Source organism: Syngnathoides biaculeatus, chromosome 13, assembly GCF_019802595.1.
Source record: "Syngnathoides biaculeatus isolate LvHL_M chromosome 13, ASM1980259v1, whole genome shotgun sequence".
Classification (NCBI taxonomy): domain Eukaryota; kingdom Metazoa; phylum Chordata; class Actinopteri; order Syngnathiformes; family Syngnathidae; genus Syngnathoides; species Syngnathoides biaculeatus.
In genome coordinates this window covers 13,725,242-13,751,614 of record NC_084652.1, presented here as the reverse complement: position 1 = coordinate 13,751,614, position 26,373 = coordinate 13,725,242, and the positions used below count along the sequence as shown (strand labels likewise).

General features: G+C 39.2%; 1 protein-coding gene across 2 annotated transcripts; it reads left to right on the top strand.

The window, feature by feature from the left end:
- Positions 1–1,637: 1,637 nt before the first annotated feature.
- Positions 1,638–24,427, top strand: wls (Wnt ligand secretion mediator). 2 transcript variants are annotated; one of them, XM_061839444.1, is made up of 13 exons: positions 1,638–1,919; positions 7,109–7,381; positions 12,318–12,442; positions 12,551–12,712; positions 13,633–13,769; positions 16,450–16,618; positions 16,708–16,805; positions 16,944–17,007; positions 18,215–18,358; positions 18,468–18,551; positions 18,987–19,155; positions 21,530–21,549; positions 23,567–24,427. In XM_061839444.1, exons 1-13 carry the CDS (start codon positions 1,814–1,816, stop codon positions 23,603–23,605), a joined length of 1,590 nt encoding a protein of 529 aa, XP_061695428.1. In that variant the 5' UTR covers positions 1,638–1,813; the 3' UTR covers positions 23,606–24,427. The 2 variants fall into 2 exon arrangements, with proteins under 2 accessions (XP_061695428.1, XP_061695427.1); XM_061839443.1 differs by lacking the exon at positions 21,530–21,549 and having other exon boundaries at positions 1,640–1,919.
- The last annotated feature ends 1,946 nt before the right edge of the window (positions 24,428–26,373 follow it).

Sequence of the window (26,373 nt, the reverse complement as noted above, 5' to 3'; positions counted from 1 at the left end):
ATGTCTGCACTTGCATCAATTGCAACTGAAAACGCAATAAGTGACTTTCAGTCAAAGATCGGAAATCCCGTCTGCAGTTTTTCAGGGCGCACAATTTTTGTTGCCTTCATTGTGCATGTTCTTACAAATTCTCTCTCATTACATGGTTTTGAAGCCACTGCACTTTCATTAGCAATGAGGTAGCTAGCCGTCACTGATGTCTCTGCTGTTTCTTTCATTTGCCTTCTTTCTTCACCACTGTCTTTGAAAGTTGTCATATTTGTCGGCGTGAAGACTCAAATAGTGGCGATGAAGGTTGTCTCCTTTCAGTGCTGCAACATGCTGTGAACACACCTTTACAAAATCACTTCGTGGGCCGGATTAACCTGGATTGCGGGCTGGATCTGGCCCACGGATCGTATGTTTGACAACCCTGGTTAAAGCTCTTTAATGGCACTCAGTAAAAGTTTACTGTCAAACAAATAAATGTGCAGCAACACATAGAGACAATGTTACAACACTCAGCCATCTATTCTCTCTGAAATATTACTATTACTGCTGTTTACTGAGTCACTTAGGTGTGAAATTCTTCTTTGTTTGTATCTGCATGTCTGTGATATACTTTGGTGGTAAAGGTAGACATCAGAAGTACAATGTGGGGCTGCAACAGTTGATTTATGTATGTATGTATAAAAAAGGGCAGCGCGGTGGTGCAGCTGGAAAGTTCTGAGGTTTGATCCCGGCCCTCCCTGTGTGGCGTTTTCATGTTCTCCCCGTGCCTGCGTGGGTTTCCTCCCACATTCCAAAAACATGCAACATTAATTGGACAGTCCCTAGGTGTGATTGTGAGTGCGGCTGTTTGTCTCGATGTGACCTGCGATTGGCTAGCAACCAATTCAGGGTGTACCATTGTTCGTGAGGATAAATGGTGAACAAAATGGATGGACTCTAACCTACACTAGCTCTAGGCCAATATTGATATAGAGTATGTGCATCCTACTTCTGCATTGGTCAAAATGGCTTTAAAGAGTCCCTCCCAGTTAGGCTAAGTGGAAAATTTCTCTTTTTTTTTTAAACACAAAATGTCAGCACTACGCAATCAAAGATTACAATAATTGATGTTTGGGCTTTATTCATGTTTACCTACATCATATTTGTGTGAATAAATAATATACATGTTTATTTTTTTTCTGAAGACACCAACTATATGTATAAAAAAAGATTTCAGCCAACAGTCAGCGTGTAATCAAACCGTAGTCTTTCGCAGATGTTTGCTATCCCTTTGGTTACATTACGTTCGGCATTACCCGGATTTTCGATATAGGTGGCAGGGCTCGGTCCCAATCACAGTACTACTTTCCTATTAGACATGGCTCTGGCGCCATCTTATGGCAGACATTACACTAACTTCTTGTTGGAGCTATTAAAATGCAACGCGCGTAGGGTCATTAAGTACAAAACAACACGAGATGGGACTCGCAACGAGCTTCTTTAAATAGGAGCGACGCAACAGGGACGCTATGATAGGTATCCAGTGGCATGCTAACCTGGATAACGTCATGCAGCGGAACTCCCGAGTACTTCTCCCCCGCCACTCTGCTGCTCACTGGGGGATAAAGCCGAACGCTGTACGGTCATGTGATCCCATTTTTTTTTGGTTCCCCCCCCCATCCCCCTCTCTCTTTCTCTCCCTCCCTCCCTCTTTTTCTTCCCTCGAAGTTGAAAGGCAGGAGCCACCACCAGCACTTTTCCTGCCTTCCTTACTCGTCGCGGATGCAGCCGCTTCGTCTCTTCTGAGGAGCCATATTGTGCATTTTCTCCCACTTTCCTCACCATGGCGGGGGCAATTATCGAGAACATGAGCACCAAAAAGTTGGTGATAGTGGGAGTTATACTGCTTTTGTTCCAGGCGTTCGCGTTCATGGTCGGCGGGTTAATTGGTAAGTTTTTCCGCACCCCCCCCCCCCATCTCCTTTTACCACCTTATCGCTCTTGTATCTTTTTGTTTAGCTGCTCTCTACATTTTTGAGTGTCGAATGTTAATGTGCAAGCGGAAAGTCAAGCAGGTAGTATACGGTAGCGTATTTTGATGACCAAGAAAAGATTTTACGTGCATCGTATGTTCACCTTCTTTAGCTTTGGCCTTGAAACATTCCTCTCAACTTTGAACTAAATCACTGCTAGGTATCTCGGCGATTCCTGTTTTACACGCCACAAGTGTTTCAACAGCATTTTTGTTCAAGCATACGGGGCAGAGGTGGCTAATGTACTCCCTCTACTTAGGTAGATGTACAATTTTGAGTAAAAAAGTACAATACTCTAAAAGAAAAAGGCACTAAGTTGTTGTGGTTTTCAGCTTGTCCCATTTTTTTCAATTGTCATCTGCAGAGGTTGGGGGGGGGGAGTAAGATATCTTTACAAAGCAGTAGAAAGATTGTTTTAATAATTCATTAATCTGTTGTTTTTTAAAGAATCAGATTAAGCACTTAATTTTCACGTGCCTTTTAAAAACGACATATAAAGTTGACAAAATGCACAAATATAATAATATGATGATTCAGTTACTGGTTTGGTCCATAGAATGTCAGAAACTATGGGAAAAATTGTTTTTTTTTTCTCTACCAACGTTAAAGCATATGTTTGCAAATGTCTTAATATAATAAAAAAAAAGATTAATGCGGTACTATATGAAAGAAATTAAAACATTCACTCTTGGAGAGGGTGAAATTTCAAAGATTTTGATAATTTGAAGTTAAGGTGTCCAAACTATTAAAACAATTATCAAAACAGATGTCAGTTAATTTGATAATCAATTACCAGTAGTTGTTTCTCAATGCTCGACACCGTTGTGCAACACTATACTATATAAGCAAAAAATGAGAAATTGTGGCTTTTTGCGCCTCTGAATAGGCGGGCTCCAGGGGTTTGTTGTTGCACTTTTCTCTTTTCATTATTTGTGTGATATGCATTAAGAATTACAAGGCAGCAATGAACTGGATAAAGAAAACTGAGAGTGGCGCTAACTAATATCAAGAGAGATTATCTTAGCCTAAAACATTAGTCATTTGATCTCCCTCTCCTGAATTCCACATCTGAATGTTTGACTTGATCAATCAGATATTTCCCATTTTAACCAGGTTTAAAATTATTTTTTTGTTATTAATGTTAGGCCTTTGGAGCTTAATGAGATTTTAACTTTTGCAACTTTAAATTTACCCAAGTATATTTTTTTTGTATACTGTTTTTGTTGAATATTGTACTGCATCAAGAGTTCCTAGTGAACTCAGCTGACAATTCCTGGGTGGCTCAAGAAGCTGGTACCTCACCCCAACATTAAATTTGAAATAAAACCTTATGCCAAACAGTTTCCTCTCATATTCATGAGTTGTAAAAAATACACAACAAGAAGAAACAGAAAATCTTGGAACATTTCTAGTACATGTATTTTGACCGAAGGCATTACTTTCTTACACCCTTTAGTTAATATTTGATCCTTTGCTAAATTACAGGCAGCAGTTTCTTCTTTTTCTTTGATGCAAATTCTCCCAATCCTCTTCACCCCTCCTCCCTCATGTCATGTCTGTCTGCTGTGCGAGGCCCCAGGCAGTGTTTCTACCTTCCTTTAACTCCCCCCTTGTGTGGATTCCACTCTCCCCAAATCCCAGTGGCCTCCCAGGCAGCGCATTCACGTTTTCCCTCTACTTTTAGCTGCATCGAGGCACAGGGACACTCACAGAGCTGTCAAAGTTAGATCCGGTCCTCGGGGGGGCTGCGTTTGGTTCACTGTCAAATTTCTTCAAATCCACCCACGCACAAGCAGAACACACACATAGACACACACACACACACACACACACACACACACACACACACACACACACACGCACGCGCGCACAGAAGTTGAGCTCATGTGAAAGGCTTTCCTGTATAGGTTTAATCTGGAAGCAGCCCTCTCGCTGACAAATTAGCCTGTTTGGGTCCTGTCTAGATAAGATGGTTTTAATGAAGCCGGATTCCTTTGTGTTTGCTTGGTGGCCCGGGGATGCTGGGAACAATTAAGTATAAAGGCCCCCGCCACACCCACGTCGTCCAACAAACTCAGAGAGCATGCCACGGGGTCAGCGGGCTGCAGGGATGGCCATTATTCTGGACACACTGTTGTGGACTCTCAAGCAGCCGCTGGGCTCAGGGTCACTAGATAATTGAACTCCAAGCGGATTCAGATAACTGGATTTGATTCAGTTTGAAGTCATTGTTCTTGCTGTGTTCTTTCAAAACATTGCCAAACAGTTATGGTCACTTCTGTAACTGTTATGGATTAGCTTAGAATCATAATTTTGTATACTTTGAACTAGGGCTAAAGCAAAAGACGCACACACCACTCTGTTTAGAATTATGTTTGTGCAATGGTGGAGCGCCAGTAGGAAGTATTGGGTAAAAGGCAATTTCCAAACATTGGGATCCTTTCACAATTCAAAAAGATAGTCTACTGCAAAGCAGAACTAAGATGTATGCCTTGTCTGAAATTGCACAATTATCCGTTACGTAATTCAGTTTAACCCACTACAACGAGTTAAAATGTGTTCTAAAACCCAAAGAGTTGTCAAGAATAGATGAAGCCACCGATGCACTTTCTATTGCTTTAATAAGAAAACAATGACAAAATAAACACGTTCTAAGAACATTAATTCACAAAGCACTGTAGCCAAGCCATTTAACACGCAGACTGCCAGTTAACAACTACAGTAGCTGCTAGCCAGAGCTTAGAGTAGCCAATGTTGCACTCTCATTTGCTGACTGACAAGGTCAGGCCACACCTTTTAAAGCCAAACACGCTAAACGTCACAGATACTACAGTGAAGAAAGGTGAGGATGGCGACTCCATTTGGACAACAATACCTGCGTCTCTCACGCACATTCTGTTGACAATGCAAAATCTATTTTTACCCAATTAATCGATAAGATAAACGGTACACTAATCAATTATACAAAACATTTGATAGCAGTAGTTGTAAATGGAAGAATGCAAAATGGGATACAAAATCAAAATTTAGGTAGAATAGTCAATATTTACTCAGCATAGTGACAAAGTTCTATTTTTTTCATTTTTTTGCTCAGGTTGCACAATTTAGATATGTGTTGCAACAATGTTCAAAGGGGGAAAAACCCCACAAGGAATGTGATATTCTTAGATTAGACCTATTCCGAAGGTGGATATAATTACTATGTCGGTATCTACCAATATGAGTTTAACTAAATGCATTAATGCTAGATATTTGCCGTCAATGCAAGCTTCAAATACTGATCGAAATATGACTGGTAAATTTTTAATAAAAAAAAAAAAAAGTAGTCTGTCTGCCAAAATAACACTTTTTTTTTTCTTCTTCTTCCCCTTAACACTACATCTTTATTAAAGAATCTGATGTAAGCGGCATCTAAACTGAGTGAATTTCACTCCTTGGTTCCTAACGATGACAACAAACCATGTAACATCGCTCTCTCCACCTATCAGTCAACAGCAGGTGCAAGAATGTAAACAGAAGACCGTTTAATGTGTGGACTAGTAAGTGAAACAATCCTACCAAATACAACCTGACACAAAATTGGTCTTCATCACTTCCGGGCCTCTGTACACCAGTAAATAACAGTACACATTATTGGAACTTCTCAAATGAACTTCTTTCTTGTTTAATTCTCACTGAAGGTTGCTAGAACCTGTTTTGTCCCAAAGACAATGAATGACTGTGACTGAGCTCTTGACGATTTGACTGTTTTTAAACCCTTTTCCTAATAGTTCCAGAAACGCCCATCTCCTTCCTTCTTTCTTTCTTTGCTTAGAAGCACATTTGGCACTGATTACCACTTTAAGTCTTCTTAAATGTGCCACTAATCTTTCTCTAGAGCTGTATCTGAAAGCTCTGAGCTTTGAAGTTCACTTCCACAAGTCAGTGATTCTCAGTGCTTTCCTGAATCACTCATCTTTACAGACTAGGGAGTCATTTTGGATCTGTCACTGGGGGGGTTGGAAAAAACAACTCTGGATTCATTGCTTAGCCTGTATGTAGGGTAGCTCCTCAGTCCTGGTTATTCAAGTCTCTTCCTTTAAAAAAAAAAAACCCTTAGTATGTAATGTCATGTGACTAAGAAAGCGTAACTGCAATTGGCTGGGTGTTCGCTTCTGACCTGAAATAACCCTTCCTGGTGGCACAGACAGTGAATTTAAGACAGCGAATTGTAACCGGTTGAATTTAAGACAGCGAATTGTAGCCAGTTGAATTGTTAACATTGAAAAGTTACACTGAAATACAACTATTGAAAATGTGATCACTTTACATTTGAAATTCAAATCATTTTTTCTGTGGCATTTCAAAGTCAACTCCCGGTGGCACATATTTACTTCCATACCACCATAGTTGGGTGAATCTGGGAGTGTGGATGTGGCCAAAAACCCATTTCCTCTGGACCCCATCATCTGATTTTTCAAGATTGTGGGTGCATTGTACTCGGGTTAAAGTGGGTAGACTTCACATTTAACAGACTTGTTAGGAAATATTGTCACAATGCTACTTTTAGAGTTAAATTTGTGAATAGCGAACTGCAACTATGCCGAGGTTCATTGTACCTAGTATTAGAGATTATAGTGCACAAGGAATATGTTCATCAAATGTTGCTCTCCTGCATGTTTGTCATTATCCATCCTATATACTGTACATAATGGAGTGACTGGAGTGATGCAATGTTGTCCCATTTGCCTTGAGGCCGCAACACGACTCTCGCAGCTCATTCTTTTTTTTTTTTTTTTTTTTTTGTTATTACGTTGTCATGACAAAGTGGGCATTTCCCAAGTGTCACCAAAACCCTGCCAATGAGCAACAGCACTCAAGCTCATGCATCTCTATGTGTAGCCACTTTAATTCGTGCAATCAGGAATGTTTTCTCCTGCTGTTCCTTTTGGAACAGAGAGTGCGGTCAGTGTGAAGAGAAAATTGTTTAGATTCAACGGTAAGTTGTTGACTCTCCCTAATGGTTGGTATCATATGATATTACCTGTGTCCATGCAATGTTTAATGTATGTCTATGGCCTTTCAATGTAATCTCCTTGAAATCACATCTTTTCCTGTTTCACCAGCTCCTCGCCCTACCACGGCAGTCCACTACCTGGCTACCAAATGTGTGGACACTGTCAAGCATCGCCAGGAAGCAAAGTGGTTCATGCCTTGGGGTCCCAACCAATGTGACAAGATCAGGACCTTTGATGAGGCCATGGCCAAGAGGATTGAGGCCAACAATATTGTGTTTGCTGTCCACATTCCTCTGCCTAACAAGGAGATGAGCCCCTGGTTCCAATTCATGCTGGTTATCTTGCAGTTTGACATTGCATTCAAGATGTACAACCAGATAGGTGAGAAATACAACCTTTGTGATTGCGTCATTCATTGAATATCATGTATCAGCCTGTGCGTGCCATATTGTTCTAAATCTGTGGGGTTTTTTTTTGTTTGTTTTTTTTTTCTTTTTTCTATGGTGTTAATGTTAGCCTCCAACATGCTTTTTAGATCCATAAAATTTTGGCAAATATTTGCTGGGACTGACCGGCCTCTGAAAAATTCACATCCGTTGTCACAAAATTAATTTAAGAGAACACTAATACAGCTTGTAGAACTGACTCTTTATATGCGTAGTCTATCATGGTGAGTGCTTGAGAAACCTACCAGAATGCATTTTTCACATGACTGCATTTCTTTTGCACCGAAAGGCAGCTAACAGTGATGGATGTCGTGTGCTTTTCTCTATAGCGGCACAGGCCCTGAGGGTTTGGGCAGGGGGAAGGGTTTATATGGGCTTGACAGGTATAAAGACAGAGACGAGTTAATGCGGGTCTTTATTATTATTTTTTTTTTTAACAGCTTCTTACATTTTGGCAATAAGAGCCCTCTTTTCCCCGAGAATGATTTTGCATGCTTACAACGTGAGTCACGTTGAAATGTATTGGCTTTCGAATGAGAATCACCTTTTCACACAAGTAATTTTCCACGGTAATTGAAGCCACTCTTGTACTTCAGCAACCAAGCCACTATAACAAAATATACATGTGAGACATAAACTCATCATTTCAGAGAGTCATTAAGCAATGGAAGGTGTCCAATAATATGGTAATTCTAATAAGAGTCCAAGTGATGCGGAGTGCCGTCAAGCAATTTAAAGTGTCCGCTCATGGTTATACTGAGCAATAACAGTTATGCAAATAACACAGAGCGACAAAGCTACAACAATGAATACGGTGATAATGTCACAGTAGAAAGTGAAGAGGCTTCAATGAGGACAGTAATAATGTCACTACTGAGAAGTGCAAAATGTCATTATGAAATTATAAATGAACTGTTGAAGAAATTAACGCCTGTAAGGGGTAAAAAGCTATTGTTCTTACCCAAGATTATTGATATTTCTAGATTATTATAGCACACTTGTGTATATGATCATATTGTTTACAGTTAATATAATTTCCTTCCACCTCACTGTTTATTGTAAACTAGACATCACTGCTCTCGGTCAGGGTGATAGAGTGTCACACTCCACTTTAGCTTTGCAACTCTTGGGCACATAAGCTTTAATTACTCAACTCTTATTTACAGTGCACTGGTTTGGTTAAAGCCATAAATTCATATGATCCTCTTGATCGTAAAATGTCATTAGGTTTGTGAAACACTTGCATTGAAGATTGATATTTCAAATTTAACTTGGAATAAATTAAATTAGATCTTTATTAAGCTCTGGTGTGAAAAGTTAGGATGATGGTCAAACTCATGTTTGGTATTGCTACTGCAAAGGCTGTTTTGTTTTAAAAACGTGTGACAATCTTTTTGTTGGTGTTTTTGGTGGACGAGAGGTGGTTAATGGCTTTTCCTTTTATTGTAATGGGAAAAGATGATTTGAGATGTATTGAGTTATGAAAGTGGTTCCAAAACAACTCATAAGGCACCATTTTAATTTTTCTTTTATTAGAACATAGCACATTCATTAAAGCAGCCATTGCTGTGCGTCATCGCAGATAGTCAGGTAATAAAGTAGTAGTAGGCTAACTGCTTGTTGAACAAAAAGTTTAAATGCTTGTGTGTTGTAATTATTTATGAGCCATGTTCTCTGGCCTTGCTTGTCTAAATAGTCATGTCACAGTAATGGTCAGCTCTTCAGCACAAGTGATGTGCCAACATTCTCTGCCTTGGCTGAAGTGTCTATAAGCAAACTGGGGATTGTTTACTGTCTGGCTGCCAGACAGATGAGTCTGTGATTCAACCTAGACCACAGACAGATGTTTCTGTAATGGACTGAAGATACTTTTTGAAGTTTCTGAGCCAGAGGAAATGCCACAATATGAAACTTTTATGGAGCAAGCTCAGCCTGTCAAGAGATGTTGTTTTTAGAGTAAGTCACTTGTAATGACTTTTGGCTTGTCTTATCAGCGGCCATCACAGAGTCACCTGCATGATTTGTTGAGCACAGCTTTTACCCAGGATGCCCTTCCTGGGGCACCCCACCCTCACGCCACAATATTTTATTTTATGTTTAAAAAAAAAAATAGTGCTAGGTTATGTTTAGGGTGACATCAGAAGCTGGAGTTGATTAGTTCAGTGAGCTTCTTGACATAAGTTGGCGCCAAATTTTTTTCATTTTGTATTTGCGGTCAAGTATTTGTCCTATTCAATATATGCATGTCTGAAGTTCTATTCCCACATGCAAATGAATCACAGTATCTTTATTTTCATTTCTTGTATCACACTCAAGGCGAGGCATATCTGAAGCTTTAAATTAAATTTTGTCTCACATCACAAAGCAAAAATAGTCCAAGCGATAAACTGTTAAAAAAAAACACATTAGCTGTGGCACTCATACATCAAGGCACCACTGTACTATTTAAACTACTACCTAGTTCTTTAACAATATAATGTATATGGACCAAAACACATACTGTGAGAAGAGAGGAACTACAAACCCCATTTTCTCGAGACGTTGGGATGTTGTGTAAATCAAAAAACAACAGTATACAATGATTTATGAATGCTTTTTGACCTTTATGAATACACTATAAAGGCAGGCTGTTTAATGATCAAAGGTTTTTTTTTTTCAGGCGGGGGGCAAATATTTACATTTTGAATTTGATGCCTGCAACGTTTTCGGAGATGGGGCATGTTTACCACTGTGATACATCAACTTTCCTTTGAATAACGCACAAAAGTGTTTGGGAACTGAGTACACTCGTTGAAGCTTTATAATTGGAATTCTTTGACATGCTTGTTTAATATACATCTTGAGTTTCTCAACCATCCCTGATCTCCATTATCGTATTTTGTGCTTGACAATGGAGTCCTGGAAGGCCATTCTAATACTTGCACTCTTTGACAAACAAACCACGCTGTTGGAACATGCAGAACCTCAATCCCATTGTCTTGCTGAAATAAACATAGATGTCCCTGAAAAAGACTCTACTTTGATGGCAACATGTATTCCACCAAAACCAGTAACAACTGGCGTTAATCGTATCTTCACAAATTACCCATGCCATGGGGGACTAACACACTCTCATAGCATCAGAGATCCAGGCTTTGGAACTTTCTACCGATTAACTCTTTTCTCTTTGGCCCAGGGGACACGGCATCCATAATTTCCCCAAAACAACCTGAAGTGTGGACTTGTCAAACCATAGTACACTTTGCATGAGTCAATTTCAGGTGACAGGCAGATTTCTGGTAGATGGTCTTCGCTTTGCATGTAAATGTTTTAACTTTCATTTGTAGATGTAATGATGACTTGTGTGGTTTTCAGAAGTGTTCCTGAGATCAAATGTCAATCTCATTTACACAAATATGTGTTTTTATTGCAGCGCCGTTGGAGGGAACAAAGGTTTTGGGCATTCATTTTTTTTGTTTTTGGCCTTTCCACTTATGTGCAGAGGGTTCTGCAGTTTCAATGAACCTTTTGATAGTATCATCGACTGCAGATGTTCAATTCCCTAATTTCCTTGCAATTGTACATTGAGAAACACGTAAACTGCTCTAGGACTACACCATTTGTTCACAAAGTGAACCTTGTTGGTTTCTGAACTGAGCCTTTCGGGGAGCCGCACCCATTTTCCATGCCGCTTATCCTCACAAGGGTCACAAGATTGCTGGAGCCTATCTCAGCTAACGTAGGGCGAAAGGTGCACTACAGCCTGAACTGGGCTCCGGTCAGTCAGAGATCTTCATTTTATTCCTTATCATGACACTAGCCAGTTTCCAATTAACCTCTTCACCTGTAGAATGTTCCTAATAACATGTTTTTATTACTTTTTTTTTTTTTAAGCATTCCTCAACTTTTACCAGTCTCTTGTTTTGTGCACTTTTTCCTGGTTTACACTAAATGCTGCCACATACTTCTCTTCTCTTTTCTGTTCTTCTGATCTTCATTTTCTATGGTTCGGAAGCCCATCACTTGGTCAACAACCCTATCTGGATCGCAGTGTACCAAAGATCAGCTTTACCCTTATGAAGTGCTCCACCCACCTGCAGCACCCTTTGGCTGATCTCCAGCAATAACACAGCTGTTGAGGAGGCTTAGTTTCTGTGGCAATGGCTACTGGACTGCAGTGGAATGTTGCACGAAGTGAGCTCACATCCAAGGCAGAATGGCAGACTAATGACAGTGAAGGGCGTTACAGAAATGTCTGCTGCCAGTGGTTGTCTTGGTCCCTCTCCCCTTCCTCTATCTTACTCTTTCCCATAGTACATACAGTTTGTTGGGTTTCTTTCTGTTCATTCCATCTTGTTTCATGGCAGTACAAGAGTCTCTCATCTGGGTTGACAATGTAAAAGGATCTAAAGATCCTGTCCTAATATTTTGAAATTGTTCTTTGGTGGGTTCTTAAATGCCATCTCATTGTTTTTATCAATCAGGAATTAAAATCAACAAATGCCACTCAATTTAGAAGTAGAACCTTCTTGAATCCTTAAAGATGATTGCAGCTGTGATCGTGTCTCGACACCCGGACTTTTAATGATTTAAAGTGAAATGCACATAGTCATCCTCACGACTTCTACCAATGTGAATACATTAGCGTTCCGTTATATAATAGCTGAAAAGGAACATTATGTTTGTAGTTTGGTGGGGATTTTCTCCCTGCCAGTGCAAAAAGAGGCCTTGCCTTGGCTGGCTGTCATCATGACCTCATCTCTTTTCATGATTGAAAAGTTGAATCAGGAATTCAAATATGTACACACACAAAGATGAATGTATTTAGTTCTTTAAGCAATAAACCATTTTCCAAGTCATCTTCTTGGGTTAAAATCAACTGTTCTTTTCAGAGGATGGAGCAATGGTCACTGTTGACGTGGGTCTGGCCTACAGAGACGATACAGTCAGTGAGTGGACCGAGATGGCTCACTCTTTTGAACAACGGAAGCTCAACTGTAACTTCACTACTTCCAAGGTATGTGAACAATGCTTTCGACAGATCTTTCAGTTACAGATTGATGACCTGACTGAACTTGGTTCTCACTTGAGGGTGTGTTAACCAGACATTGTTTGTGCTCTCCAGACGTTTGAGAATGAGGGCCGTTACTACGAGTGTGACCTGTTGCCCTTCATGGAGGTCGGTAGCGTGGCTCACAAGTACTATCTCCTCAATATCCGTCTGCCCGTCAATGAGCGCAAGAAGATCAACGTTGGCATTGGGGAAATCAAAGATATTCGCTTGGTTGTAAGTTGACTTTTCATTTTTAATTACTCCACTGTAAGTCTGAGAAGTTAACTTTTTTTCATTGAGGGGTAATTGTTTTTTCTTGAGTGATCAAGACAACTTGGACAACAGATGTCTGCTACATCTTGTATAAAAATTCACTTTATTGGTAATGCCGTCATGATTATTTGCTATGATTTATTATTTGCTATCTTGCCATACTTGTTGTTTTTCATTGGTTAAATTCACATACATAGTCTATGTCTACAAATAGCTTTAAGGAGGATATTCAGTATCCTATTTACAAGTTTACATGGATGCGTAACTATCCTACCTCACAACCTTGAGGCCCACAATACCATCTAGTCGGGTATCTGGTTATTATGCAATTCATCCATTCATATCTATTCTATTCTATACCGTTCATCCTCTGTTGAGTCATAGGTGTGCTGGAGCCTATTCCACCTGACTATGGGTGCAAAGCTCGGTACACACTGGAATGGTTTCCAGCCAATCACAGGGCACAAATAGACAACCAATTCAGACTTGCATTCATATCACAATCAAGAGTCTTCAGTTAATCTACCATGCATGCTTTGGGGAAATGGATAGTTTGTGAACATAACACATCAACAAATTTAAAAAGTGTTTTTATTCTCACAATAACATAGACACAAGACCACATATTCAGGTGTCTGTTTTTTATGCCAACATATAGCTTTAAAAACGATTGCTGTGCTTAATTGTATTCACAAGGTTACACAAACATGTACCGGCCCTCCATCCTAGCCTTAATACGCACAAGGCTACATACTCTGGTGTCTGTTTGTTATGCCAACACATACTGTAGCTTTCAAGAAGGCTTCTTTTGAGTCCACTACATGAATGTGTGAGTTAGAGCGCATGTATTTGTAAGAAATCCTATTCTTTTATGTTCCAAGGGAATCCACCAAAATGGAGGTTTCACTAAGGTTTGGTTTGCCATGAAGACCTTCCTGACACCCAGCATCCTCATCATCATGATCTGGTACTGGAGGCGCATCACACTCATGACCAGACCCCCTGTGTTGTTGGAGAAGTAAGGCCACTCGCACTACTACAGAGTGTAGGAAGGAGATGTTGCTGGTAAAAGGCAGTGTGTTGGCACGTTAAATGATCATGTCAAAATGTCACCCAACAAAAGTTATGACAAAATTAAGGTTGGGGCGTGGGGCATATTTTAAGTACTGCAGCCAGAGTGTACAAATGAATAGCTTCATCACATGCCACTGAGGCACTACATTAGGGTGCATATTAACTATGAATGAAATTTGCAAGTGGGTCATGCAAATTCTTTGCACTTAGGTCAGTCAGATAACTGCGTTGGAAGATTTTGAGCAAACAAAAGGTTTCTCGTGAATGAGTCATAATGGTTGACTTATTCCTGGAGATACATTTTTGTCACCTTGTTTCTACCCAGGTGGACCATTTGAACTGATAAACTGAAAAGCTTTACAGGTGATACCTTAGCACCTCTATTGATACCTTTTAAACAAAAAGTTCAGAAGAAGCCATTAATAGAGTTTGAGCGCCACATACAGGTAGTTGGATTTCAAGATAACTATGAAGGGATTAATTGTCTGTATCACCCCTGCCATGCTGCCACAACATCAGTAAGAGCCAGTGTGCTACACCACAGAAAGAGCCTCAAAAATCATGAAACTTGATGCAAAATCTGCGAGCATTCAACCACCACACACAAACACATGGACACACATGTACAACTGCCAGGTACTGTATTATCTTTCTCTTTTGTTTTCAGAAACTGAAGGCACTTATTCCTCGATCAGCAGCAGGCAATTGGGAAGTTCCTATACCTCTTTTTGTGGAGATGCCCTTAAATTGTTTATATCTGGAACCTGCACCTCTGTCTCCCTCTTTGTCTCTTTCTAGCTGTTTCTATGTCTCTTTCTTCACTGTCACCCCTTTCCTGCTCTCTAACCCAACTGGTCGAAGTAGCGAGCCACCCCACAGTGAATCTCTGGTCTGTTCGAGGTTTCTTGTCAAGATGATTTTCCCGTTGCCTAGTGCTTCCATATGTGGGTTTCAGTTGGTCTTTCAATGAGTGACGAGTGTGGTCATAGTTATCCTCGATCTGGAAAGTGCCTTGAGATGACAGCTGTGATTTGGTGCTGTATAAATAAAATAGAATTCAATTAAAATGTTAGTTAATAAGTGAGTTTAATATATCATTCTGTTGTTAAAGTGTACTCCTTAATTACCATCATGCAAAATATCGGGCCTTGTTCATTAGTGAGAATGATTAGATCTTTTTACAAGTGATTTCCTGATGTGGAGATCTTTCACATCACTTACTATACTACTTGTCCAAAATACTCTTTCCATCCTCATGGTAACACACACAGCCCACCCCCTCCACACACACACACACATACACACAGGTCTTCACTCTGTTGGTTTTCCACAGGGAACATTCCTTGCATACCACCCAAGTGAAGTTTCACTTTGTTCACGCCATAAAGCAGAGTCTGAAGTTGAAGGATTTAGAATCTGTATTGTATTTCCTGTACTCTTGTCAAATATTTCGACTATTGTATTTCAAAACACGTGTTCTTCCCCCTTTTGGCTATTCTTTTGGCCAAAATGTCTGACCTTGAATGTCTTGGTTGTAGTGTAAATATTTTCCTACAGTATTTAAAGTAATGTAGTCTGGTTGTGTGGGAGACCTTGCCTTGGTGTATAAAATTATCAATTTGATTCAGTTAACTATCATCTAAAGCTTTCTGACAGCAGCTGGATACATTCATATCAAAGCCTACCTTCAGTGAAATTCCACTGCTGTGATTACTCTGCTTTGCATGCTTCTTTATTTATGATCTTTCATCTGCTGGTGGCATGCAGGAACCTGCTGAGGGCACTGAAAAAGAAGCTTTAATTGCCCAACATTCATTCACTTTTCCCTTTTAGGATTTCAGGAAGGGGAGGCATACTGAATTTTTTTACAGTGTCTTCACAAGCCACTTGTATGAAAGTTGGGTGTAGCTCACAGTTTGGGAAATTAAAGCATGGTATTGTTTTCAGAGGCATTCTTGTTTGGCAGTTTGCAAATTAATTACCACCATCTACAGGACTGCATCGGAAATGATCTACCACCTCTTGTTTTATACAGTGCAACCAAGTTTGACTGTCTTTCCTGAATGTCTTTCTTTTAAATATAGAACAACCACGTGAGGTCCAATAAAATAAATAAAAATATGCCTTTGCAATTATAGTAGTGCTTAGTTTTGAAAGTGTCATTTTAGGGCTAGTTAGTGTATAATGACTGTATTTACTGATGCCATAAATGGGTAAAATTTTATGTCCTAATGTAATCCCAACTGTCCTAATTTTGAGTCATATTTTGAAGGATTGTTTTGACTACTGTATTCATTACATTCACAAGGTTGTAAGTGCATGTAACTGTTCTGTGACCTAGCCTTGAGACCCACCAGGCCGCAGTCCCCCCCCCCCCCCATACATATAGCTTTAAAAAGGTTTCTTTTAACGATATATTTTATATTAATAGATTATTATATTCGTTGTATTCACAAGGTTTCATAGACTGATCACTGTCCTGCAATCCAGCCTTGAGACCCACGGGGGCATATACTCTTGTCTAGTTGTTTTGCCAGCACATAGCGTTAAGAAGCATTGTTCTCAGTATATTTGTTTGAAAAATCAGAAAATAAAAACACCCCAAAAATGATTTGCTCTTGCAGAGTGATATTTGCTCTGGGAATCTCCATGACGTTCATCAATATCCCAGTGGAATGGTTCTCGATTGGCTTCAACTGGACCTGGATGTTGCTTTTTGGTGACATCCGACAAGGCATTTTCTACTCCATGTTGCTTTCCTTCTGGATCATCTTCTGTGGGGAGCACCTCATGGTAGTGTAACTGGCACTATTTTAATGTATAAAAGCTTGGCACCAGTTGTCAAGTGAACCCTTGAATTTTTCTTTTTTTGCCCCTCTTAGGACCAAACCGAGAGGAATCGTTTCTCAGTGTATTGGAAGCAAGTTGGGCCCATTGTGTTTGGGTCTTTTTGTCTCTTTATCTTTGACATGTGTGAGAGGTGAGAAATATTTTTGTCTGTTAAAACAGCAATAGTATTATTTTTAAAAAAAAAAAAAAAAAACCTCAACACTAAATAACTGCTTTGTGGTGTAAAGTATATGCACTCAATAAGTGAATTGTTTTTGCATGTCAACAGAGGTGTCCAGTTGACAAACCCCTTCTATAGCATCTGGGCATCTGATGTTGGGACTGATCTGGCTGTATCCTTTTTGGATTCAATTTGTGTTGTGATTGACAGCAAACAAATCACACCTTAACCCATTTTAGCTGGACATGACAGCAAAACCATATTTATGCTTGGAAATAGACTATCATCTGCATCTGAGTATATTTGCACAGGAGCCAACTTTGATTTTTGACGGTACACTAAATTTTTCATGGTTTCTTGTTGTTCTCGCAGAGATTGGTTCCCTTGACTAATAAGAGGAGGAATAATTCAGTTCTGCCATATGTTGTCTCTGGCCTGGAATGGATTTATTTTTAACTTATTGCAAAGCTTGCTAAGCTGTGAATTGACATATTGGAAGTTGGTGCTAAAATGTCACTCTTTTGGCAGTGTCTAATGCTCTTTCAATGTAAAACCCTAGTGCATTTTTCTAAATCGAACTGAGAAGCACAGTGTCACAGAGCCATGAATTTTTATCATATAATTTATTGGTTATCCTTTTAACCAAGTCAGGGAAAAAAAAATCATTTAAACAAATTTAGATGTGACTATACCATGATAAATAGCGTTGTACATCATAGATTGTCTTGGTAATAAATGTATAGAATTACCTATGTATAGTTAAGAATACAACTTTAATTGATAATTCTTACTCAACAAGGTTCTCTTTGTCATACACCATTGATGACAAACAAAGCACAGCACATTTTCCAGGCAGAGAAGCAGCTTTAGTGACAGACTGAACAAATCCTTACTCTTCCATACACTGCAGCTTTTTCACTGCACTCAGAGATGGAAAGCTCTGTTATTCCATTAAGTCTTTACCTTAATTATTACCTCCATTTTTATTTTTATGCTTTTTGTAGATGTTGATTCTTTTACTTGTTTTAATATTTGTAATATCGGCTGCTTAGCCTTGTTTAAATGTGGAGACTATTGGACCGGTAGTGGATAACATCAATAACAGCTATCTTATCTAGCTCTATCCTTCTCTCTACATCGACTGTATCTCTATCCATCTGTCCCTCAATCTCTCCATCCAGAGAAATTCAATGACTAGATTAAAAATAGTAATTGTGAATTTCCCATTCCTAATAGAGATATTTTTTTCTATTAACTGCCTCTGTTTTAATTTGTAATATTGTATTGCTTCAAGTCTGCATGTTAGTCCTGTGTTTGCTGTTAGATAATCATGTCCTTTTGGACAAAAGATATTGTTTCCTTGACCGCTGTATGGTCAGATGGCTTTCATAATAGTGGCAGGAATCTGTGCCTGCCTCTACTTTCTCTTCCTCTGCTTTATGGTTTTCCAAGTCTTCCGCAACATCAGCGGTAAGAGGACTTCACTACCCGCCATGTCCAAGGCCAGACGCCTGCACTATGAGGTTTGTACAATAACATAATTTTTCTCTCTTCATTTGGTCCAAGTATTTTGAATAAAAAGTAGTGACAGAGCATTTTACCTTAATTCTAACCCCCCATTCTCCCTGACAGGGTTTGATTTTTAGGTTCAAGTTTCTCATGTTGGTCACTTTGGCCTGTGCTGCCATGACAGTCATCTTCTTCATCATCAGTCAGGTATTGTAAGTCTTGCAATAACATCCACTACTCAAAATAAGGAAAACTGCATAATTCAGTGTAACCTTTTATTGTAGGCAACCTTACACATACTTGGGCAGTCATCAAGCTGTTTAAATAGTATATTAATGTGCTACACCTCTAACGTGGATGCATTATGCAAAGGAGACATGCTCACTTCACTAAATTTAGGTTTGTGAACAATATCTGAGACAAATAGGCCTTTTGTATACATACAAAAAGTTATGTTTGAGTTCAGCTGTTGAAAAATGGGAGCATTCATTCATTTTGTTCACTGTAAGTTTACCTATAAAAGTGAGGCCCATCCTGAAATTTCACCCACAAGTTGAATATTCGTAACATTTTGTGAGTCTTGTTCAATTTTAGAGGAGTTAAGAGGACAAAAGTTGTATGGTACTTCCTGTCTCTGTCCAGGTGAATGAGGGTCACTGGCACTGGGGGGAACACACCGTGCAAGTGAACAGCGCCTTTTTCACGGGCATCTACGGAATGTGGAACCTGTACGTATTCGCCATCATGTTCTTGTATGCCCCCTCTCACAAGCGATATGGAGATGACCAATCAAGTGGACAGTGCATCACTGGTAACAACATTCCAGATTTTTATGAATACAAAGGTGTACCTGGAGACATTCTTTTCCTCCAGTAAATACTTTTCTTCAAGCCCAAACATAACTACTACTACTGAAATAAAATGACTTCTTACTGTCACAATTATAAGTAAAATTTGGATGTTGTTCTCCCACATTGTTGTTTCTCAACTACCTCTTTCTTACCTACTTTCAATGAATGGCAGTTTTCTTAGTTTCTGAGGTAATATGTATTTTTCAGTATTTTCTGAATTGAAAGTAAGAATGTAATGATATTTGGACTGGCTAATCCTTAGCCACTTAACAGCCAGTGCTGTCCTGAACCGTCACGGCCAACTATGCACTCTCATTTACTGAATCTCATGTTACTCAAGAGGCCAGGCCTTTTAAAGCTATGCACATTCAATATCACCGATACAGCGATGTTGAGCAAGAGCATGGTGACCCCAAATGGACAAAAATAATTTCTGCATCTCAAGTGCATATTTTGTATTGGTATTACGCATAAAGCACCTATCTATCAGTCCATTTTCTGTACTACTTTATCCTAAAAAGGTGCTGGAGCCTATCCCAGCTATCTTCAGATGAGAGGCAGGGTACACCCTAAACTGGAATGATAACGTGTTTAATACGAGTGATTTGGCAACCAATAAATTCAAGGCAGAAAATTCACTCTACTTTGTTTAGGGTATTTCAAACACAGCAATTGTTTAGTTGGGAATTTTTGTTGGAGAGTGAGATTTGAGTGTCTTTTTTTCCAGCCTCAGGGAAAGGCAACAGTGACAAAAAAGGTTTAGGGAGTAATGAAAACCATTGATCTCTTGGATTTGGTGTCTGAGACAAGTGGAGGGGTTGACATTTTTTGGAGGCTTTCCCAAAAATGCATCAATCAGCCCCATGAGACGTGCACTTCGCACCACTGTTTTGATTTACAACTAGCCTTTAGTTCTGTTGAGTCACTATAATTCCATATTGGCAGCGAAATGCAAAAAGGCAGACCACGCACGACCTATTAAGCGGTGGTTTTCCAAGCGGGGTCCCCAGCGCCGTAAGGGTCCACACAATAATCTGCAAAACATTCTAGTCTTTTATTATCATTTAAACAAAGTGCAGATTGTATTGGACCAGTGCATGAAGCAAACAATCATTTACTCCTCCTACACCTATTCTAGGGCCAGTCCGGCATATGCACAGTCTACTTCTGCATTTGGCAAAATGGTCAAGGCGATTCCTCGTGATTTGGTTTCACAAATGGTGAACAGGGGGGCAGGGCAATACAATTGCATGAACTTGAACTTGTCTTTTTCAAGAGCCAAGGATCAGAATTCAATGTTTAGGCTTTGTCAGAATCATCTTTAGTCACCAAGTATGTTGGAATCTTACAAGGAATTCTCTGGTGGTTGTAGCTGCTGGGAGGGAGGGAGAGAGGGAGGGAGAGGGAGGGAGGGAGGGAGAGAGGAGAGAGAGAGAGAGAGAGAGATCTGGCAATGATGGATTTTTTTTTGACAGTTGTGCAAGCATGGAGAGTCCGCTAGCATTTAGAGCAGTTTCATTTCCTAATAAGCAATAGTCCATTGCACAGAGGGCTTCACTTCAACCTTTCAAGGAATGTATGCACTTTAGGGTTAGTAACCAGTTGTATATTAATCTGGTACAGTGTTGACTATGAAAGTGTTGAAGCTATTGTGTAAGTGGAGAAGATGCTACTCAGCTGCAAGAGGCTAGTTTTGGTCAACAACAGATATGCAGATGATCAGGGTGGTAAGACTACTACAGTGGACGAGTATGATATATGATAGTAATTGTCCCGACAGAATGTGACAAACTCATGACAAAAAATTGGGAGCATATTGCCGTTGAATTTTAAGTTGGCTGTTTAAGAAGTTAATTGCGAGGTGAAGAAGCTGTTGGAATGACTGGTAGTTATGGTTTGCATTTTTTACATATATTTGGAAAAGTAAATGATTTAGATGAATATAACTTGTCCAAAGACACCAGCCATAAAAAAATGGCAATTTTTTTTGCAGGTTTAGCTTCATATGATCACTGTTCCTATAGTTATACTCAAACATTTGATCCATGTTAAGTGCTTAAGAACGCTGATGTGATTTGGTAGCTTTTTTCTTTAATTAAAAAAAAAAAAAACTTACAGGAATAAAGTCCCTTTTTTTCCAAAAACAAAGGTCGCATTGCATTACATTACAGTTTTTGCCAAACTATTTCCTTCAATTCATCGGCAATTGTGCTACTTGCTTCTGGTTTGTGGGCCTTGGGCACATACAGGTAGAATAATGCAGATGGTTATACTGTACACGGAGACTGTCCCAGCCCCCCAGTAACCTTCAGTAATATTTGCCTTTCTTTGCAGAGGATAAAGAATATATCTTTGTAAGTATTGTTACATTATCCTTCTGTGTCTTTCCACAATTTGTGTTCAAATATCCGTACTTTGAAATGTTATAGCACTGCAACACCCATTTGTGAGCCTGTCTGTCGTTTTGCGTTGTTTGTTAGCATAAAGCATCTATTGGCTCGCTCTCGTACAGTGCAGACACTTTTTCTGCTGGCTCTGCTTGCTTTGCCTCTGTTTACATCTTGCGAATTATCTTGTTTTTCTTCTAAAAAAAAGAATAGAAGCAATGACTCCTGGATGTTTTTAAACCTGTGGACCTATTTTTTTTTTTTTTTTTTTTTTTTTTTTTTTTTTTTTTTTTTTTTGGTAGATGCAGTCAGTTGTTACCATATTTCAATATTTTCTGTTACCCTCTGTTACGTGAGCGTGGCCTGCTATTTAGGATAAGACTGGTATTAGCATAAAGACCAACAACCAAGATTCCTCTCTTTTCCACTGAGAACTATCATGGACGCTTACAGAGGATGTCAAACCCTGAGGGCGGGGTTGGGGGGGAGACCGAGACATCTTTACAAGGCAGACGGTGTCTGTCTAAATAGACTCGGAGTTTCGTTATTGGTTGCCAACATTTTTTTTTTGTAAATGTCCGGGGGAAAAAATGTGGCAATGTTTATACTGGTGAAGGACGAAAAGATGCAGTTGTTCCCAAACAATCGGAGGAAAAAGAGATAAGGTGACGCGAGGTACAGACAGCTTCATCGGCATCATCCAAACAACCGGAGGAGCAAATGACAAATAAGATGAGCCTCCCACACCCCTGGTGCCAAGCCTAATGCAAAACTCAAAATTCTCTGCTAGCCTAAATGCCATGTTAGGTCTTGACGGATAGGGTGAAGGTGAATGTCAATATGGGACTCCAGCCCACACCACCCAATGTAGTCATTCCCCCCCCCCAACCACAATCCACTAAAATGCGAAGAGCCCCTCCTCCACTCATGAAGAATCTAGTCTGCCAATCTGACTATCTGCAGGATATTTTCCAGAATAAGTCAGACCCCTATAGCGATCAGGCATTTTTCTTCCCTTTAATTACAAGGAACAGAAAGTTGGTCAAAAAAAATATGGCACTCAATAGTAGAACTAGACTTAACCTAATCCTGACTAAAAGTAGAACTACAAACTTAGTGAGGATAAAATGTGAATCTATCAAACCATTGTCTCTAGTTATCTCTCAGACTAGCTCTTTTCAGTACCAGGTCACTGGGTAATGGTGTAGCTCGAGTTCTGACAAGAACAGAGTGGTCATTACTCCAATTCTAAAGTCTTTACACTGGCTTCCAGTCTGCTTTGGAATATATTTTAAAGTTCTGCTACTGGTCTATAAATCACGAATGGTTTAGGTCATGAGTACATGGAAGAAATTGTTAATGGAATATAAATCCACTACAGCTCTGCGATCAACACTCGGGTCAAATAGTGGAGCACAGTCCAGAGAAAATATGGTGATACAGTATTTAGCTCTTATGCTGCATGCAAATGGAATAAATTGCCAACAGAAGTGACATAAGCCTCAACTATGAATGTTTTTACATCAAGTTTAAACTTTTTTTTCCACAGGCTTTTTTTTTTTTTAAGAGTATTTCCATTTTTTTTAACATTTCTTAGTTTTAATTGTACTTTTTCTCTCAATTATTGTTTAAGCAGTTTTTTTATGCTTTTAATCAATAAAGCACATTGAGTTAACTTGAGTACAAAATAAACTATTTTTTTCTTTGCTAAAGTGTATGGACTTATCCAAAGTAAAGAAATGTGGCTTTATATAGTGTGTAGTGTGAAAGTAAATACGTGTTTGTTGCAATCAATAGCTGAAAGCTTTTTGGAAGAAATGTTCACTCTTCCCAGCAGTTTGTTGTGAAGTGAGTGGCGTTCACTACCACACATCTCAAATTTTTGCTCAGGGAGTCAAAGCAGAAATGGGCTGGGTCGCTCATAACTACAAAAACTCAGTCAGGTCACTCATATCTCAAGGCACTATTTTATCTGTTTGTGTAGGAGATGCCATGGCGAACAGCGGGGAAGACATCCAGCTAACAACAACCATCACTCATGTCGATGGTCCCACTGAGATCTACAAGATGACTGGAAAAGAGGCCCAAGAGTAGACCCCTTACCGTCATTGACACTGTCCCTTTATTATCTTCTTTCCAAATACCGCATTTTCCACTCATATTCTGTACATAAGTTACAAGCTTTTCTCTTTATATACTGTACACAGCCTGACTGAATGGTAAAAACCTCCACCTTCGGTATGTTCCGAACTATTGCCAATGCTCACAAAACTTTAAGGATCCGAACTTTTTGAGAGTAATGTAATTCGCACCAATGTTGCTGTTTTTCCAAAATTCCAAATTCTCGTCATTTTCATTTCATGATGGATACATTTCGTACATACTGTATGAAATTTTTACATGTTGCACAACAGGTTTGACGACAATTCAGGAACTTGAAAGTTGCTTCACAGACAAATGTTTTGGTTCAAAATGTTACATTTCTCCTGTTTGTTGCTGCAGTTTAATTGTTTGTAAGACCTAAGCTAGTGATTGGAAAGGACATGATTTATTTTATGAATGCATTGCTGTCATTAGGTCTAATTTTCTGTCCTGTAATATTCATAGTGAAGGCATTAGAACATGTCACTAATCTCTTCCATACACAGTACATGACACTTTAAAAAAAATTATACCATTGGGGAAAATGTACAGACCATGTAGCCTATTTTTGTTTTTCCCAACTTCAAAACAATGGATCGAGCTCTACCATGTTAAGAGTTTAGAAGTTGCCAGTAGCCTATTAAATATCATGTTTTTGTTCTTTGCTTTTTACTGTAATTTAAATAAAAGTACTTTTACTTAACTTTTCGTGGACTTGTCCATTTTCCTATTGATGTTTTTACATTCTGCTGACTGGCAGGTGAGCTGGATCCTATCCCAGCTGACATTGGGTGAGCGGTATTGTACATCCTGGACTGGTCGCCAGAAATTCACACAGTGCGTATAAACAAATGGCCATTCATAATTTCAGCTAAAAAAAAACAAAAAACATGGTTTTGGTATGTGTGAGGACTCTGTAAAACTCAAACAAGCACGAGGATTGCATGAAAACTTCACAGAGGAAGTGTGAAACCTAGATTTCAACCTGGAATCTGCAGAAACAGATTTACCAACCACTGGAACATACATTTTTTTTTTTTTTTTTTTTGGGGGGGGGGGAGAATTGGGGTTGCATTCTTGTTAAATATCTTATTGGTTTTACATTCAAGGTCTATCGATTGGGGGGGGGGAATGTTGAAGTTTGGTAAAGCAACAGAAATTTTGAAATTAGAATTCTGGACTTGCGCTGCTGTTAAGATACAAGTGTAAGTGCAGAGCGCCACCACGAGGCTCATAGCAGAACTTTCATTTCTTCTCATCGGTGACGATAACTTGTGTAACAGGAAGTTGTGACCCACTGAATAAAACGTGCTAAAATTACTAATCTATTTTACATGTAAGAACATGGATAAAATTATAAATTTGAAAATTGTAGTGTAAATATTCCATTTCAACTTTTTAATATTGCAAAATGTAAGGCATTCTAAAGCTCTCAATATTTAAAAACAAGTAACAGACATCACTAACACAATTAACAAATATCTTGAGATAGCGTCATAAGATAGAAATACAGGATGAAACTACTGGGCCCAGTTACTTGGGCCTTTGTTCAAAATTTTTTGATTCTTTTTTTAAACACCTGGATTGAACAGAGAAGAGTTGGTAGACGATTTAACTGTGTAAAGTGGTCACTTGTACTGCACCAAGATCAAGAGGAATGAGGAGAGACAATAACCGGAGTTTATAAGGCCTTTTAGTACTTTAGTGAAGGGAGTTTCGGTACATGAAGTGTCCTACTGCAAGACTGAAAATCTTCAAAAAGGCTGTTAGAATTGAGATGGTCACTCAATTGTGAGAAAACATTTTTTCCCAGCCTTTAGATTGAGAAATGCAAGGTTGGAAATTGATCTGTTTTTGTCAAGGACATCATAGTTGACGGTTTTTATTAAGCAGTAGTTTAATTAAAGCAAATTTGAATGAGGTGGTAACCCTCCCAGAGGCGAGAGAACTTTTGATGATGTTGAGAAGATGGAGGCAGGGTGTTGGCAGTAGTTTCTTGCTTGGTCAAAGTAAAATTTGTTACACCCAAATGCAACAAGCCGAAAACCTTTGCCATGAGGACAACATTGAAAATAATCTGCATATTTGGTGACTATGATTCGTCCTATTTCAATGTGTTATGCTTTTGTCATGTTTTTAGATAATTAATGATTCTGAACTGCTCCTGAAGATGTCTCCAGCAGAGTTTCATGTTGCTTTTTTACACTTATGCATTTTTGAGGGGCAGTTCTCAAGCTGTGACAAGGGCGTCCATTGCCAATATTATTCATACAATTAAGAAAAAATATTGGTATGTATTTAACTTGTTTGATTCTGATAAAATTTTACAGAAGAGTGTCTGCTAGGATGAAGGGCAAAGTTTACAAAACAGTGGTGAGGCCGGCCATGATGTACGGATTAGAGACGGTGGCACTGAAGAAGAAACAGGAATCTGAACTGGAGGTGGCAGAAATGAAGATGTTGAGGTTCTCGCTTGGAGTGACCAGGTTGGATAGGATTAGAAATGAGCTCATTCGAGGGACGGCCAAAGCTGGATGTTTTGGAGACAAGATTCGAGAGAGCAGACTTCGATGGTTTGGACATGTTCAGAGGCGAGAGAGTGAGTATATTGGTAGAAGGATGCTGAGGATGGAGCTCCCAGGCAAAAGA